This window comes from Pipistrellus kuhlii, unplaced genomic scaffold (assembly GCF_014108245.1).
Source record: "Pipistrellus kuhlii isolate mPipKuh1 unplaced genomic scaffold, mPipKuh1.p scaffold_m20_p_5, whole genome shotgun sequence".
Taxonomy (NCBI): Eukaryota; Metazoa; Chordata; class Mammalia; order Chiroptera; family Vespertilionidae; genus Pipistrellus; species Pipistrellus kuhlii.
The window spans coordinates 52,572,701-52,590,102 of NW_023425551.1; the positions used below are offsets into that span (position 1 = coordinate 52,572,701).

At 35.2% G+C, this 17,402-nt stretch overlaps 1 protein-coding gene across 14 annotated transcripts in view; it reads right to left on the minus strand.

The window, feature by feature from the left end:
• Positions 1 to 17,402, minus strand: part of MYO6 (myosin VI) — a 135,067-nt gene that overhangs the window by 62,366 nt on the left and 55,299 nt on the right. For 12 of the 14 annotated variants that reach the window (XR_006740057.1, XM_045573043.1, XM_045573044.1 and 9 more), the window contains exons 2-6: positions 16,752 to 16,898; positions 11,736 to 11,805; positions 7,899 to 7,972; positions 4,254 to 4,383; positions 2,044 to 2,149 (exon numbers count right to left, since the gene is read on the minus strand). Coding sequence is in view for 13 of the 14 variants with exons in the window: in XM_045573043.1 (XP_045428999.1) it covers positions 2,044 to 2,149; positions 4,254 to 4,383; positions 7,899 to 7,972; positions 11,736 to 11,805; positions 16,752 to 16,868 (497 nt within the window). In the remaining variant the exon portion in view is untranslated. Of the gene's footprint in view, positions 1 to 2,043; positions 2,150 to 4,253; positions 4,384 to 7,898; positions 7,973 to 11,735; positions 11,806 to 14,749; positions 14,768 to 16,751; positions 16,899 to 17,402 lie in introns of those variants that run through there. The other 2 variants (XM_045573050.1, XM_045573052.1) reach the window with 2 other exon arrangements.

The following is a 17,402-nucleotide window of genomic DNA, read 5'->3' on the forward strand; positions in this document are numbered from 1 at the left end:
TTATTCTGTTATAGCTCTTTAAGCATTTAAACCTATCTGGATTGCCTTTAATATCTAAATCAGCATTATTTTTTAAAAACTGTCTTGGGGAATATTCTGATTTTAACCATTTGGTTTTAAATATGCCATATGTTTCACACAGGAATATTCATTTCTGCATTTGTTTACAAAGTCTTTAGTAAAAACCTATTAATTCAATCTCTCTGGCTAGATAAAATACAGTAATCTGCCACCGAACCACTAGGAAATTACCACTCTTCATGTTGTTACAGTGCAAGATAAAACATGACGGAACAACTACTTGCCTGGCACATTTCAAAACAGAGTAACCTCTGACTTATAAGTTCACACCATAATTTTACAGTTTCTTACTTGTTCATTTTCAAAGGTGTATATTAACCACAGACTTACTATATGACTATACATACAAGAGAAAAAGAAACTGAACCACTTAGAATCCCAAGAGTATTAGAAAGCATTCATTTAACAAGAATTGCATGTGCCTAACAGGCAATAACAAACTCAAATTGGTTTCATATAAGGAACTCTAAATAGCATATACATTTGCATTAAAATATAGCAAAATTTGAAAATGGATCTACCATGCAGCAATCAACTAAGAACTATAATATATGAGAACAACCCTGGTGAGAATTTAGAATGCATTCCTTGGACCTAGCAGTAGCTTTAACACTAGACCTAACATCCCTGAGTATGTAACTTGAAAGAATTAAACCAAAATGAGTACTACTGTTCCTTCCGTATTTAAAATGCTATTATTTTAAACAAAATGTAGAGTTTAATTTTATGGCAGCACAGGGAACACACTGAAAGGAAGGTTGTGGAGAAGCAGAAATAATGCCAGTCATCATAAGTTAATGTAAAAAAAAAAAAAAGGGTTTCAACTACACTAATTGCAGGGGAATATTGAGAACAAAGTGTAAAGATTGGGTTTTGAAGGAATATTTGTAGATTTCCCTTTGCCTAACCAGCACTGGTCTTCTCCAGTTTCCTCAAAAGAATAACGTCAGAAATAACTTTCGATCTACAGAGCTTAGCTTCCACATAAGGTGTCTGCTTGAAATAGCGTCATTTACAACAACATGGATAGACCTTGAGAACATTATGCAAAGTGCAATAAGTCAAACAGAAAAAGCTAAGAACTATATGATTTAATTCATATGTGGAATATAAAACTGAAACTTATGAACACAAACAGTAGTGTGGTGGTTGCCAGAGGGAAGGGGTGAGGGAAGGAATGGGTCCTAAAATGAGGTGACAGGAGAAGATTTGACTTTGAGTGGTGGGCACATGGTTCTAAATACAGATTTTGTAAATAAATACTCTACACATGTAACCTATATGTTCATTTGACTAATGTCACCTCAATAAAATTAAAAACATAATAATTATAAATTATAATAAAAGGGATACAGCCCACCATTTTAAACTGACATAAAACATGCACAGAAATTCAAATTCAACCTGTTCAAATCAATCTCAAAGAGATACTTGTATCTCTTCATTCATAATATATTCATCGCACCACTATTCACAGTAGCCAAGAGATGGAAGCAATCAAGTGCACTGATAAATGACTGGGTAAACAAAATGTAAAATATACATACAATGGAATATTATTCAGCCTTCCTAAGGAAGGAAATTCTGACATATGTTACAACATAAATGAACCTTGAGGACATTACATTAAGTGGAAAAAGCCAGTCACAGAAAGACAAACAGTATGATTTATTTATATGAGAGGTATCTAGAGTAGTCAAAATTACAGAAGCAGAAAATATAAGGATGGTTGCCAAGGGCTGGGCTAGAGGAAAATGGGGAATTGTGTAATGGATACAGAGTTTCAGTGTTGCAAAATAAAAAGTTCTGGAAAGTGTCTGAAAAACGTTGTGAATATATTGAATATTATTGAACTGTATACTTAGAAATGGTTGAGATGGCAAATTTGGCTATACATTTTTATCACAATAAAAGAAACCTACCTGTTAAAATCTTATTCTACGTTAGCTCAATATTTCTCACCTTAGAACAAATTTTGTATTTTCCGTTTTGCCAGCTCCAGATTCTCCAGATACAATGATAGACTGACTCATCTTAAGCACCTTCATGTCGCGAAAAGCCTTATCAGCTGGAGTCAAAATAGCACATAATGATAAACAATGCATCAAATTCAGACTTATTGAATGACAGAAAATTCATTTACTATCCAAGAGAAATTGCTCCTAAAGAAATTATAAATGTGTGCTTATAATTAAATAAAGCATTCAGCCCCAGCTGGTTTGCTCAGTAGATAGAGTGTCAGCCTGTGAATTAAAAGATCCCAGGTTCGATTCTGATCAAGGGCACATGCCCGGGTTGTGGGCTCAATCCTAGTGGGGTGCATGGAGAAGGTAGCCAATCAATGATTCTCTCTCATCATTGAAGTTTCTCTCTCTCCCTCTTTCTTCCTTTCTGAAATCAATAAAAACATATTTTTTAAAAGCATTCAGAAGTATTCAAAACATCTCTAAAGTATTTACTTTAAATGGTCTGGCAGCTTATGATCCTGACAGCTAAATAATGTGAAAGCCAAATAAACAACTCTTATGTTTGTACTAGAATGTCTCCATATTATGATCTGTAGCTCAGTTCTTCCCAGTATCAGAAAAGATCTGCAGAGATTAAAAATTCTCACTATAAATAACTAATGAAGTCCTCAAAGAAAAATAAGATGTTAATGAGCTATCAATTACGAGATCTGGAGAAAAATTTGGCAACCAAAAATTCTTCTGAAGGAAAAAATACGTAATTGCAAAATAAATCTGTGTTTTTTCTGTATATTATTACTCAATTTAAACATCCTGTAGAATTTATCAGCATTTCAAAAACAGACAGAATTAACTGCTTTAATTTGTTCACATTTGCAATTGTGTGTGTTAGTTAATTTTTAGCTATCTTCATTATACTCCAACTATTTATGCTATAAAGTGTCTCAAAATGTAAGAATAGACATATATAAATTGAGCATGATTTAATTTTGTTAAAGTGGTCTCAAATTAAAATATTGCTATCCTTACCAATGAAGCAGGTTTTTACTAGTGACTTTTACTCTAAGGACCAAATGCAAACTACATGCAAGAGTATACCCATCCTTTTGACCAATTTTTCAGCAATCTGTTCCACCCACTTTGGTGGAATCATTATAAATATTCTTTAGCAGTAAACAAATACAAATAAAAGCCAGGTTATTTACAATACATTTTAAACATGTAACTTCTCTCCAGCGAGGAACTTGCTCACATTGAGGTTCTAAAGATTTTGCACCATTTTTGGTAGCTGACAGAAAGCATAACGATGCCCCTTAAAGCATCTTAGAATCAAAAGTCAATCTGCCATTGCACCGGACTTGGCTGACATATTCAGTCTCCTAATTATACACAGCACACGAGTCAGCCAAATCTGGAAGTTCATGAGGCCAAGTGATGCCAAAACACAGGCATGAAGTGCAAGCCCAAAGAGAAACAGCTGCACTGAGAATCAGAACCAAAATATATCATCAGTTAAGTAACTGCTCGTTATGTTTGGATCCAAAGGGTTAGCTAACATCTCTGTACTTGCAGCTACCAACTATGGGTCAAAAAATTCCCTCTCTCTGTTCCTTAGAACTGGAGTGCTTTATGAGAAAATGATGAGAAAATGCCTGAGAAAGGCAAAGACAGACACTGTGTCTTTCCACACCGATTCCCCAGAGATAGGAAGCATACACCAGTTTTAGTCCTTTCAACTTTATAAAGCCCTGATGTAAAGTGGGGCCTGGCAGACATCTGCTTACAGCTCAGGTCCAGCCCAAGCAACATGCTCACAAGTGATGTTCTGGGGAAGAGCAGGAGGCCTATGCCTCCAAGCTGTAAAGGAGGACACTTCTAAACTGAAACTGAAGTGTTGAGGAGCCACAAAGAACCATGAGGTCAGCTTTTATTGTGTCCTACTTTTAAAGGCTGGACACACTTAAGAGGACACAGGCCCTTAACAAAGATAATGATATACCACTGCCCCATGGTTTGGTTATAAAGTATTCTTCCCCACCCTGTGTAAAATGTGTGCTCCTAACAATGGGGCTATATTCAAAATGCATACAGGCTCTCCGAAATACATATTCAATTCATGATATCTTCTGTTAATCCATTAAAAAACTGTGTACATTCATACAATGTAAGAAAAAATAAAAACTAAGATGCACTGAAATTACTTACCAATTGCAAAGACATGAGGTGGCATTGTCCCAAGAGATTTTCCTTGATAAGACTTTATTGTTTCTGAAGAATATATTTTAGGTATGTCAAAGTAGGGATTCACTGCAATCAGAATGTTGGCGACATATGTCTAAATAGGAAAAGCATAAATACAAAATTTTCCAATTACTATTTTCATTTAAAATTAAACAAAGCTCATAGGGGAGAAAATACCCTCAATTTGCTATACTCCCAAATGTGCATTTCTACCCCTACATATTCCCTGATCTCTACAGGACCTACATTTCTCGAATGCTCAACAGTAGTAAATGTTTCTTCTCATCTCATACTCATCTCAAACTCAGCACATCCAAAATCAAGATTATTTCTCTTGACTTTGTTTTGCCTCAAAGCATACATTCTCCTCCCACGTGCTCTCCAGGTTGATGGTATCATTACCAAGTCATCACAGACAGAGAGCTTGAGTCTCTAAGCCTCCAGCTCAGCCTTCTTCTGTTAACTCTTCTTAAGAAATCTACTCTCCCAGTTCGATTCCTACAGCCTGAGTTTTGTTCATTAATATTCCTCACATAGACTGTATTTTATTCACCCAATTACTGAAAATTTTAATACAGCTCATAGGATCCTCTAGGCCTATTCCCATCACTGAATGACAAGAATTGATTTAGCTCTGTGGTGATCACTTGGTCCCAGATTTTGCAAAACAACATATGCTAACCATTACCTAAAATATTGCCAGGCTAAATGTTTAATGAACAACTTAAGCCTATTTTTGAATTTGGAGCGTAACTGTGGCTTTAAAAGGCCAAAAAAAAAATGCACCAATAGGATTTATAAAATTCCCTGCAGGCAGAAAGAGAGTTGTGGTTTAGCAATTAGTTGTGGTTTACTGGTCAAACTAGGACAGGCAGGACCGTATTTTTCTCTTTTTGACTTCTAGTTGTGGAAGGGAAATGATACGGAAACCCTGAACTCTCAGACTACTAATCTCAAATTCAGTGAGTGTTCCCAAAAATGTTCCCTGGAGTGGGATAAAAAATAAATTCCAGATAATTATATTTCTATGAAAGACAAAAGGAAAATAACAGAGATTTTAGTAACCAATGCAAATGTTAAAGTGAGTTAGCTATTGTTATAACTCAAGTCTAATAAAGAATAGATACTTCTGGATGATGAGAAATATAAAAATATCACATTTAAGCTCTTATTCCAAACCACTTCTTTCTCTTATTTATATTAGAGTAATAATAAGTATATTTATATGTTGCTAATTTTTAATGGCTTTATAACTAAAATGCATAATTGGCTAGGAAAAATTACCACTCTTGGCTTTGGTTAACTTTGGAAATACTGTTTCTCTAAACAGGAGCTGATGAAGCCAAAAGCCACTACCTAACAGAAGTCATCTGCCCACCTGCATACATATTTTATGAACAGAGGGTCAAAAAGCTAGGAATAAACCTAAAATTCTCCAGAGGGATATAAACATTATACATGAGAAATAAAAACTTAAATTTTACAAACAGACAATTTTTTATCAACCATACAACCCAGCAAAAATTTGTAAGCCAACTAAACTCAATGTGTAAAAACGACAACTAATTTTTTAAATACAATTAATGTTGCATGTAAACCTTTAGTTATTAATAGTCATATATAGTATCACTGCAACACAGGAAGCATTAAAAGACCAATCAGAATCCTATGGGTATTAAGCTATAGTACAAACATCCCAAATAAAAACAAAATATCTCAATTTTTAATAAGTATGATGATTCTGTAAAGCTATAAAAAAGTTTCCTAACTTTAAGAGACATTAATCAAAATTTGCTTAAATATGTAAGATGGGTCCACCACCACCAAATAATATAAGTTTAAAAAAAAGTGGTCAATTCTATGTGAAAAATGATGTTTCTTGGTTATATTCGGTTAACTTTTGTTAAACTGTTTTAACAAACAAATTTTAAAAGTTTGTATTAATTTTGCTATTTAAAGCAGCATTTAGCACACATCGGGTGCTCAATAGCAGTCTGCTGATTGAGTGACTTTTGCTTCTAAATATATTTCTACTCAAGAAATATAGCCATATATTAATCTAAGTATACCCTTTATTTGAAAAAAATAAATAAATAAAGGAGAGTGAAGGCTTAAAACTGTGCTATGTAGAACTGAAAGATCGCAAGTAAACTCCTTTGGGAAAGACTAGATTATTTCTATTTCCCAGCTGTCACTACTTGGACAGATGGCAAAGACTAAAGGTAATTTAGTCAGAATTAAGTAAGTACAATTAGGCAAATTGATAGTGTTATAAAAGATTAAGACTGTCATTTGATCTAGGAGGAGTCAAAGAAGCCATGTGTGTTCTTCGTTCAAAAATAATGAAGAGTCCCATCTTTATAACAGGAGAACTACAGTGGGTAATTTATCCCCAGCCAACAAAGGAATCCACAACCAGGTCATATTAGAATAAAACCTTTAATGTGCACAATGAGTAATTATAATTAAAACATATTAGTTCACTATCAATCTGAATAATTTGGTGCAAATCACTTCACATTAAAAGCATTCTCTTTTGTTTATTAATATTCTAGATTTTTAAGGTAGGTATCTAATTAGGATTTAATGGTATACTACAACTATTTAGGCTGTGTGGGCAGCATTCAGTGTTCTTGATTATTTCCTCAGATACTGCCTTAAGTGTAAATTACATTTTTTGTCATCCAAGCTTTTCATTTCAATATACATTTTTTATAGGATGCTGTAAATTCTTTGCAGAACAATGTGAAAAGTGAACTAATTAAACAAATTTAGTCTGACCAGTGTGGCTCAATGGTTGAGTGTCAACCTATGAACCAGGAGGTAGCAGTTCAATTCCCAGTCAGGGCTGGGTTGCAGACTAGATCCCCAGTGTGGAGCGTGCAGGAGGCAGCCGATCAATGATTCTCTCATCATTGATGTTTCTCTCTCTCTCTCTCTCTCTCTCTCTCTCTCTCTCTCTCTCTCTCTCTCTCTCTCTCTCTCTCTCTTTTCCTCTCTCTCTCCCCCTCCCCCCCCCCCTCTGAAATAAAAATACTTTTAAAATTTTTAAACAGGCCCTAACCGGTTTAGCTCAGTGGATAAACCGTCGGCCTGTGGACTGAAGAGTCCCAGGTTTGATTCCAGTCAAGGGCATGTACCTTGGTTGTAGGCACAAGCCCAGAAGGGAATGTGCAGGAGGCAACTAATCAATGTTTCTCTCATCAATGTTTCTAACTCTCTATCCCTCTCACTCTCCTCTCTGTAAAAAAATCATTAAAATATATTTTTTTTTAAATTTTAAACAGATCTATAAAATAAGAAATCAAAACCCCAAATAATTAGTGTTTTTTAAAAATTAAACATTTTTAAATCTAAAAGATACTAGATGATGCTCTGAATTCATTATTTTATTCCACAAATATCTACCACATGCTTACTCTGTACCATTCATGTTGTAAGCCCTGGAGTTATAGCAGTAAATTAGAAAACAATCCTTATCCTCATGGAACTCATTCTATTCAACAGGCTCAGATCAAATACGATTTCCTATTAGAAAATTTCAAGCTTTACATCCTATGATGTAACATAATTATCCAACAAAACCTTAAGAATAGGTAAAATACTTACATAAATTCTGTCTTTACTGTATCGAACTTTGATATTATGGAGAAGTGTCGCTTCATTTAAATACATTAGTGAACCTGAGACATAAAATGGTTATATCATTAGATATTGGAAGAAAAAAATAAAGTAAAACAACACTATCTTAATCTAAATTACTTTGTTCCAAGCTAAAATTCACCTGTTAGATTTAATTCCTGGTATATGTAAACCCAACAGGAAAATTTAAAATATATCCAGTTTAGCCCTGGCCAATGTATCGATAGCTCAGGGAGTTGCAGCATCGTCCCCATATTGGTTTTGGGATTGATCCCCAGCAGAGGCACATATGGAAGGCAACCAATCGACGTTTATCTCTCACTTAGATGTTTATATCTCTCTCTCCCCATCCTCTCTCTAAAAATCAATAAATCAATAAACCATACCCAGTTTACACATGTGTTACAATTATATTTATAAACAATAAGTTTCCAACTAGCTGAGTGTATCTAGTGAGTACCAGGTGAGTACACATTAGTGAAGGCTGGTTAAAAACTGGTGCCCAATTCAAGTGGGAAGAAGATAAGACTTTAGATAGCACTGACTGATATTAATACACTTGTGACACAACAAGGCAATGACACTAATTTAATCTGACACTGAGGATTTTACAGAAAAACACAAAAGATAAAATTTTAGAAGGGGGAGGGACCATTAGATCATTCAGCCAATGCCTCACAAGTGGTAAGATGAAGAGAGTCCCAAAGAAATTATATATTTGATCACTGAACAACTTGGGATTAGGAGTGCCAACTACTCTTGCAATTGAAAATCCAGATATAACTTACATCAGCTCTCTGCATACTTGAATTCCCAACCACAGATTGAAAATATGTATATGTCTAAAACCCAGGATATGCAGCTAGTTAATAGCAGAATCAGGGTAGAAAGCTTGTTTTTCTGATGTTTGTTCTACTGATATGTCAGAATATACATAAATATGTACACATACACACTCACATGCACAGACGGACATATTCTGTTCTCCCAGCCTAATCTACTCACCCAACCCCTCCAATCCTCCGAGCTCCACTTCTACATTTCCACCACATGCTAGAGTAGACAAAGCCACTCTTCTTCCCAACCATTTGGTTTCTATAATTAGCACCACCTGACTACAAACCTTAGTCAATACTTAGAATCTTTTTTTTTTCTCCCTTCTTGCTCCAAACCAGTTTCCAATTCTTTATACCATGCAATAAAGTGTGTAGGTAGCACATTACCAGACCCATGGTAGGCACTTAAAATTAGTATAATCTAAATCTCAGATATGTCTCCTCTTTCTTTCCATTTCCACTGCCCTAGTTCCAGTTTAGGTCACATTACCTCTTTTGTAATCATAGCACCCACTTAACTGTCTACTGCCTCAGCCTCTCTCCTCCTTACTCCAGACTGCTTGGCACATTAACTAACCTGGTACCCTAATTAGTTAAATATTTCTCTTCATCAGAAAAAGTATCAGTGGGTCTTCATCATCTACCGAAGTCCATATTCAAGACTGGTATTCAGGGCCCATGTTAAAGCTACCTATTCAGTTAACCTTTTCATATAATTTTCCACAACTTGCTTTAATATGGTCTAACTTACAGACAGACTAAACTATTTATTAAACCCAAATATCATTCATGCATTGAACTCCACCTCTACATCTCAGGTGTCAAAAATCTACCTATTCATTAAGGTCAATGCAAAGATTGTCTCACAAATGGTATTTCCCCATTCTCATCAGCACCATCACTAGAATTACTTGCTCTTTGTACTTTCTTTATGGTGTTGACCACAGACTGCCAGTAATGCAATTGAAATGTTGTATATCTGGTTTTGGCTACTAAACCAGATCTTTTGAGAGCAGGACTCTGTCTAATTCACTTGCTTCTTTGCTTGTTCCTCATTGAAGTTGTATTTATGCCTACAGTGAATTATGCCTATCATACAACTCAACACCTAATCAATTCAGTCAAATAAGAGCTTCTTACTATACCTATCTCAGACTGTCCATGCTTCTATACTCATACAGTACAGACAATTCACTTGCCAAAACACATGGCTCACTTTTCTAATGCCACTTATGGCAGAATAAGACAGAGTAAGAAGTAGGTGGAGCCTCCTAACAGCTTTAATGGCAGCTTTCTTTTGAATTAAGAAAAGATATGGACCCAGTGATCCTACTTCTGGGAATAATTCTAAGAATCCCAAAACACTAATCAGGAAGAATATATGTACCCCTAAGTTCATAGCAGCGTTTTTTATAATAGCTAAGATCTGGAAACAGCCCAAGTGCCCATCAGTAGATGAGTGAATAAAAAAGCTGTGGTACATTTACCCAATGGAATACTACATGGCTATAGAAAAGAAATAATTCTTACCTATTGTGACAGCATGAGTGAACCTGGAGATTATGCTAAGCAAAATAAGTCATTCAGAGAAAGACAAATGCTACATGGTCTCACTAATATGTGGAATCTAATGAACAAAATAAAACCAGAGGCATGGATACAGGGAACAGACTAACAGAGGCCAGAGGGCAAAGGATGGGAAGGGCTGGATAAAAGAAGGTAAAGAGGTTAGCCAACGAACATTTATGCATAGCACATTTTTTTTTCTCAATCTCTTACATCTAATAATAACAGCTACCAGAGTTTAAGAAATATGCCAACAACTTTAAATATAACATCCCCCAGACATGTAACATACACATAATGACTTCCATTTTACAGATAGGAAGCTGAAAGAGGAGAGATGTGTTGCCCATAGGCAGAAAGCTTCCTACTACATAGGGAGTTGGAATCTGAACTCAGGCTCTACCATGACTCTACTCCACAATGCCCATTCACATATGCGGATCTTCCAGGCTCCCTCAAAAGTGAACTCACAAGAAACTCAACGAGAACAAAATAGATTCCTTTCTCTCATCTTAATTTTTTTTTATATATTTATTGATTTTTTACAGAGAGGAAGGGAGAGTGAGAGAGAGCCAGAAACATCGATGAGAGAGAAACACTGATCAGCTGCCTCCTGCACATCCCCTACCGGGAATCTGCCTGCAACCAAGGTACATGCCCCTGACTGCAATCAAACCCGGGACCGTTCAGTCCACAGGCCGACGCTCCATCCACTGAGCCAAACTGGTTAGGGCTCATCTTTACTTTTTAAATGGAGAGTTTTTAATGTCAGATATGATTAAATCCATGGCAACTGGATATGACTCTTAAATATTGCCAAATACAAAATGAAATATGGTTACTACTTTATCTTGAAAACGCAAGAATTAACATGGCTTGTTCACTAAATAAAGGTTTTTTCCACCAAACACACTAAGATAGTTATGTCAAAATAATGTTTCATTTTAATGTAATGTTCTGGAATTAATTTTTCAATTAGTACTTACTATACAATATTTTTTTAAAAGTTGGTTTCCTTCAAACAATTACATTAAATAGATCCTCTTGATTCAACCTCCAAATTATTGAACATATACTACTATAAATATCATCTGATTCTAGAAGAGGTTCAAAATAATTTTCAGAAAAGATTTCAAGGTAAATTACATATCACTATTCCCTACATTTACACAACTGAGACAACACTAGAAAGACATTCAAGAAACTTTCACCAAAGTGCAAATGTAAGACAAATAATAAATTTAGGGCCTTTGAGCTCCTCCATTCACACAAATCTTCGTGTCAAAGGGCTACATTTCTTCTGAACCAGTATCGTGTACCTCGTAATATGAATACTAATTTATTTTTTTGGAGGAACAATTTTCTTTTCTGGGATGTGAACTGTTTTTAACTTGATACTTACAGTTATCTTCCACATCTTTTTTACTGTCCTCTTCTGCAGGGAACACTTGGTTTATGAGAGCCAAAAATGTCTAACAAACAAAACAATAGTTCATTATAGGTTTATAAGCAGTAAGAAAAATAAAGAAGCTTAATTGGTTGCATACAGTGTAATAATGGTAATAATATGCTCTTCATTAAAATATAACACAAGACCCTACTATTTTACAAGTCACTAACCCAAAAACAGAATAATAACTTCACTAAAAAACTTTACCTATTATAATTTAGACCATTACTAAGACCATAAAATCAATAATGGAAATCAATTAGAAAGCCTATGCTCTAATATACAGACCAAGGCAAAACATGAAGTATCTTAATATTAAATTTATATGGGCATGCTACTAGCAACTTTTTAAATAAAAATTTTAATGTTTGTATACACTATAGCAATTTTATTTTTAGAAAGGAAAAAGTATTATCTAATCTATCAGATATACCAACAGAGCACACTATTATTTAATTAATGCTATTGTTTGAATAAAACATATTACACATAAATTCTTATATAGAAATGTGCTACAAATATAAAGAGTATCCAGAACTATTTGGTCCATAAAATAATAGGTATGCATGAGTAGCATATATCTATTATGTCACTTAAATATTATGGTAGAAATTCTAGAATTAAGATAGTATCTTGTAAGAGAAAAAAAAATCTCGAATTACATCTAAAGAGAATTATTTTAACCATGTCATTCTAACAGTAATCTATAATTTTATACTTCTCAAGCAATTACAATTACTCAATTACAATTACTTTTGTGGTTAAAGTTTCCATCGATATCAAATAAAACTCTAAGGAAAAAATTGTTCAATTATTTTAAAATATTTGTAGGTTTACATACATATAAATATATGTGTATACACACACACACACACACACACACACACACACACACACTATAAGATATGGCTATTGCTATAGTTTACAAAGTAAATCCAGGCTGCTGGTAGTAGCTCAATTTAGTCAGACCCAAATTAGAAAACTATTATGCCCTATATATTCTGAAAGTTAATAATTTAGAATCCAGTCACATGTTCTTAGTGTTATAAATGTGGAAAGGTTTAGAGGACAGATCACAATATTGAACCTAATCCATCGTGTGCATTAAGTATACTAGTGGTAATATAAAACAGTCTAAACATTATAATAATGATTCTACAGAAATAAGCATTCTAAAGTAAACTGCTAATGTCATAGTCCTATGTGCTCCTATCCTACATGGGGAGGTTAAGCCAGGGTTGAAAGGCTAGTAATGCATCCTAAAAGATAGCTCTCCTTCACCCTCCAGATGATCACCAGCCACCCCGCCTATCTTCTCCCCTTTACCATGGTCTCAATGAGAAAGAGAAATTTGTATAAGGCAATTGTTTTCTCTCCCAGGAAGAAGGCTTGTTCTCCTACCTAGAGAAGATCATGTAACAAAGCACACAATGATCACCAGCAATAAACATCTACTGCACATCAGACTGCATCAGCTCCAATGACAAAACGAATAAATTGGTCCCTGCACTTGAGAAGATTACACTCTAGCAGGGAGGGGGAAATAAAGGTGAACAAATATCTCCAATAAAGTATCACAGGAGGCTAAAAATGTATACCATGGCACCAGGAAAGAGTAATCAACAGTAAATTCTAGTGCGTGGAGGAGAAGAGTAGAGGCATCTGGTATCTGGGAGAACTTTTATCATAAAGGAGGTGACCTCAATCAGAGTCTTGGAAATAAATATTTGCTAAGCAAAGGGCTATGGAGAGTGGCATTCCAGGCAAAAGGAGGACTGTGAACAGCCCAAACCAGTTTGACTCAATGGATAGAGCGTTGGCCTGCAGACTGAAAGGTCCCAGGTTCGATTCCGGCCAAGAACATGTAGCTTGGTTGCGGGCACATTCCCAGTGGGGAGTGTGCAAGAGGCAGCTGATCGATGATTCTATCTCATCGATGTTTCTAACTCTCTATCCCTCTCTCTTCCTCTCTGTGAAAAATCAATAAAATATATTTTAAAAAAAACCTGAAAATGGAACTCCCATTTGACCCAGTAATCCCACTACTAGGAATATATCCCAAGAAACTAGAAACACCAATCAGAAAGGATATATGCACCCCTATGTTCATAGCAGCACAATCTACAATAGCTAGGTAGAATCTGGAAACAGCCTAGGTGCCTGTCAGCAGATGATTGGATCAAAAAACTATGGTACATCTAATGAAATACTATGCTGCCATAAAAAAGAAGGAATTCTCATCATTTGCAGCAACCTGGATAGAATTGGAGAACATCATGCTGAGTGAAATAAGCCAGTCAATGAAAGAGAAATACCACATGACCTCACTCATTTATGGATAATAAAGAACATTATAAACTGATGAACCAACAGATAGATATAGAGACAATAAAGCAACAAGCAGACTGTCAAATTACAGCAGGGAGGGTAGGGAGATCTTGGGGAGATAAGAGATCAACCGAAGGACTTATATACATGCATATAAGTACAACCAATGGACACAAAACTCTGGGGAGAGAGGGTATGTATAGGAGGGGGGGCAATGTTAAAATATGTACACAGATAATAATTTAATAAAAAATTTTAATTTAATTTAATTTAAAAAAATAAAAATAAATAAAAGTGGATGATCTCCACACTATGAATTACCTAGGCAAAAGACTGCTTCTCTTGAGGCTCTTTTCACCACATGATTATGATTATACTTTATAATTTATTAAGACACCAATAAGGAAGTATGGGGAAATTAAGATTAAAAGCAATTATTGAGAATTTGTTATACCTCAAAAAGTGCTTGTGAAAAGAAGCTTCAACTTTAGTTTATAGAATTATCAGATCCACAGTTTTCATGACTTACAATTTACATTTTAAGTGTTTTTATTGGTTCAATGTGTGTACCTGATTAATACTCATAAGGCATAGTTGAAAGCACGTAAAATATTTAAAATGTGAAAAGGCACAGATACCATAAATCAAATTTCTTCTATGCTTGAACTAAACTGTTGTCACCTATGGATATAACAGAATATACCTAAATAACAGAATATATGTAACTAGCATGTGTACTTTTCATTCCATCCTGGCCTTCTGGTTTATTGTCCTTATAAATATGTTAAACAGAAATGAAAAAAATCTTTGAAGGACAATGAAAGGCTCACTAAATTTCTGTCACCCCAAAATATGCTACTGTAGCATATTAATTATTTTGAGTTGAAGGCACTTGAGAAATAACATGTGCAAAATGGGCACTCTGACGCTCCTTTTTATTCCTGAAAGCAGGACATAAAAATCCCATGTGAAAGTTGCCCTCCCTACACCAGAAGGAGGGATCAGAGGCCAACAGACATTTATACAAACAAACCTTGTCATAGTAATCCTTACCTTCCTAAGCACTTGACTGCCCCAACCTCAATTTACTGCCCCTAATCCAAACCCCTTTGTCTTATCACAGTTTCACAAATGGTTTCTTTGTCTAAAAGGGATAAAAGCTTTCCACTCTGGGCACTTCTTCAGTTCTTCTTGGGAAGGCTCCCTGTGCATGTGAAAATTTAATAAAAAATTGCATGTTTTTCTACTGTAAATCTGTCTTACATAGGTTTAATTCTTAGTCCCAAATTAAGGGAGGAAAGTTTTTCCTCCCCTCCAGGTTTAAATAAAAAATAAATTGAGTTTATTGTTTTGACTCATTTTCTTAAAGATGCAAGGCATTGTAAGTACAAATAAGTGCTTGTTAATACGAGAGAAAACTTAGGCACACTCTGTCTTTGTTTCCCTGAGGGTATCTTTAACTGGCCACCTCTAACGCGCCACATTATATATTATGCATTTAGGTTCCAGGTTGTTTACAGTAACAGAATAGTTTTCTCTGTGAAAAGACTCATGAGGGATCCACCTTGTTTTCCTAAGGTTCCCAGAAGGCAGGCAGTCATATGGCATTAGTTAACCAAGTATCAGCAGAATATAAATTATTCATGAACACTCGAGGAGCAAAAGTAAACAGAAATGGCATCAACAAAATTCAGTCAGAAGACCTTTAACAGGAATATTAAATTAAACTGGAAACTGTGAAGATCCCACAAAGAGAGACCTGACATACTGAAAGGGACCCAAGTCACCTTTTCCTCAACTCCCGTTTTGTAATACTGTCTGGTCTGTGTCAAAGCATAAAAGGAAACAGATATCATGTTTACAAAATTAAAGTATGCTTTCCTGTTTTAAAAAAAATATCATTAGAGCAAAAACAGCAATAGACTAGTATGTTTCAGATTTAAATATATTTACTTATTAGAAATACATTTACTCTAATGATTGAATCCCATGTTAATAAATCTAATAAAAAAGTCTAAAAGAATTGTCTAGGAGGTAAATAAGCAAAATTTGATAATATAATGCCAGTCACTTTTCATATTTTTGCTTTGTAACATATTATTTATATCACATATATAATAATATTAGTAATATGTATAAAGAAGAATGTTATATTTTATCATGCTTTTTTCCACTTTAAAAAATGATAATGAGCCGAGACCGGTTTGGCTCAATGGATAGAGCGTCAGCTTGGGGACTGAAGGGTCCCGGGTTCGATTCCGGTCAAGGGCATGTACCTTGGTTGCGGGCATATCCCCAGTAGGGGGTGTGCAAGAGGCAGCTGATTGATGACTCTCTCTCATCGATGTTTCTAACTCTCTATCTCTCTCCCTTCTTCTCTGTACAAAATCAATAAAATAATTTTTTTTTAAATGATAATGAAAGGCTCACTGAATTTCTGTCTGATTTTACTTTAAGGCACCAATTTTCCCCTAGGGTATGTACTTCCAATTTAATCACATAACTCACCAGAAAACTAAGATTCACTTACCAGAAAACTGATTTCCCCTATTACACTGTGCTAGGAATATCTACCTCATTGATAAGGGAGACACTTAGATAAAAAGAAACAAAATTTTGAAATCTTTCTGAGAAACTCACCTTGCCTTTTTGGTTCAAAGGTTCAATGGTTAAGCTGTCAGGGCCAATATCCACGATGTTGCCCATCTGAAACCCATCTGTAGGGTGTGGCGCCCAAACGGGCTTTCCATCCTCCATTTCTGAAGGGAGCTAGCTATCCACTGTGTCCTGTTTCAGAGGAACAAATAAAGCAACATGAATAACTCTGAAAATAAAAAACAAACACCATATCTTTTTTTAAAATTAACATGGAAACTACAATTCATAGAGACGCATGTCTATCCCTCCCACAAGTAATCCATGGCCCCTCCCACCTTGCTGCACACTGCTTCCCCTCCACCCCCCATCCATTTTTATTTAGATAAGGACCAAGCAGAGACTGCTCTACCCTCAGGTACCACCTGCTTTGCTACCTCCTCCCTTCGGAAGAGTACTGCAGTGGAGTACTCCACTTTGTCCAATACACACAGAGAGAACAGCGGCCTCAGGTTTTACCTATTGTCCCAGTGTGATTTATAAAAGCACTCCCTTTCACAACCTAAAGAATTCTGATTGCACAAAAAATTAAAGTCATCCTAGGGAACGAATGTTACTGTGCAGAGTCAGCTAAGAGAAGAACAATAAGTTGGTTTAGACTTGAAAGGATAAATTTGAGAGATGTGAGAGATGACG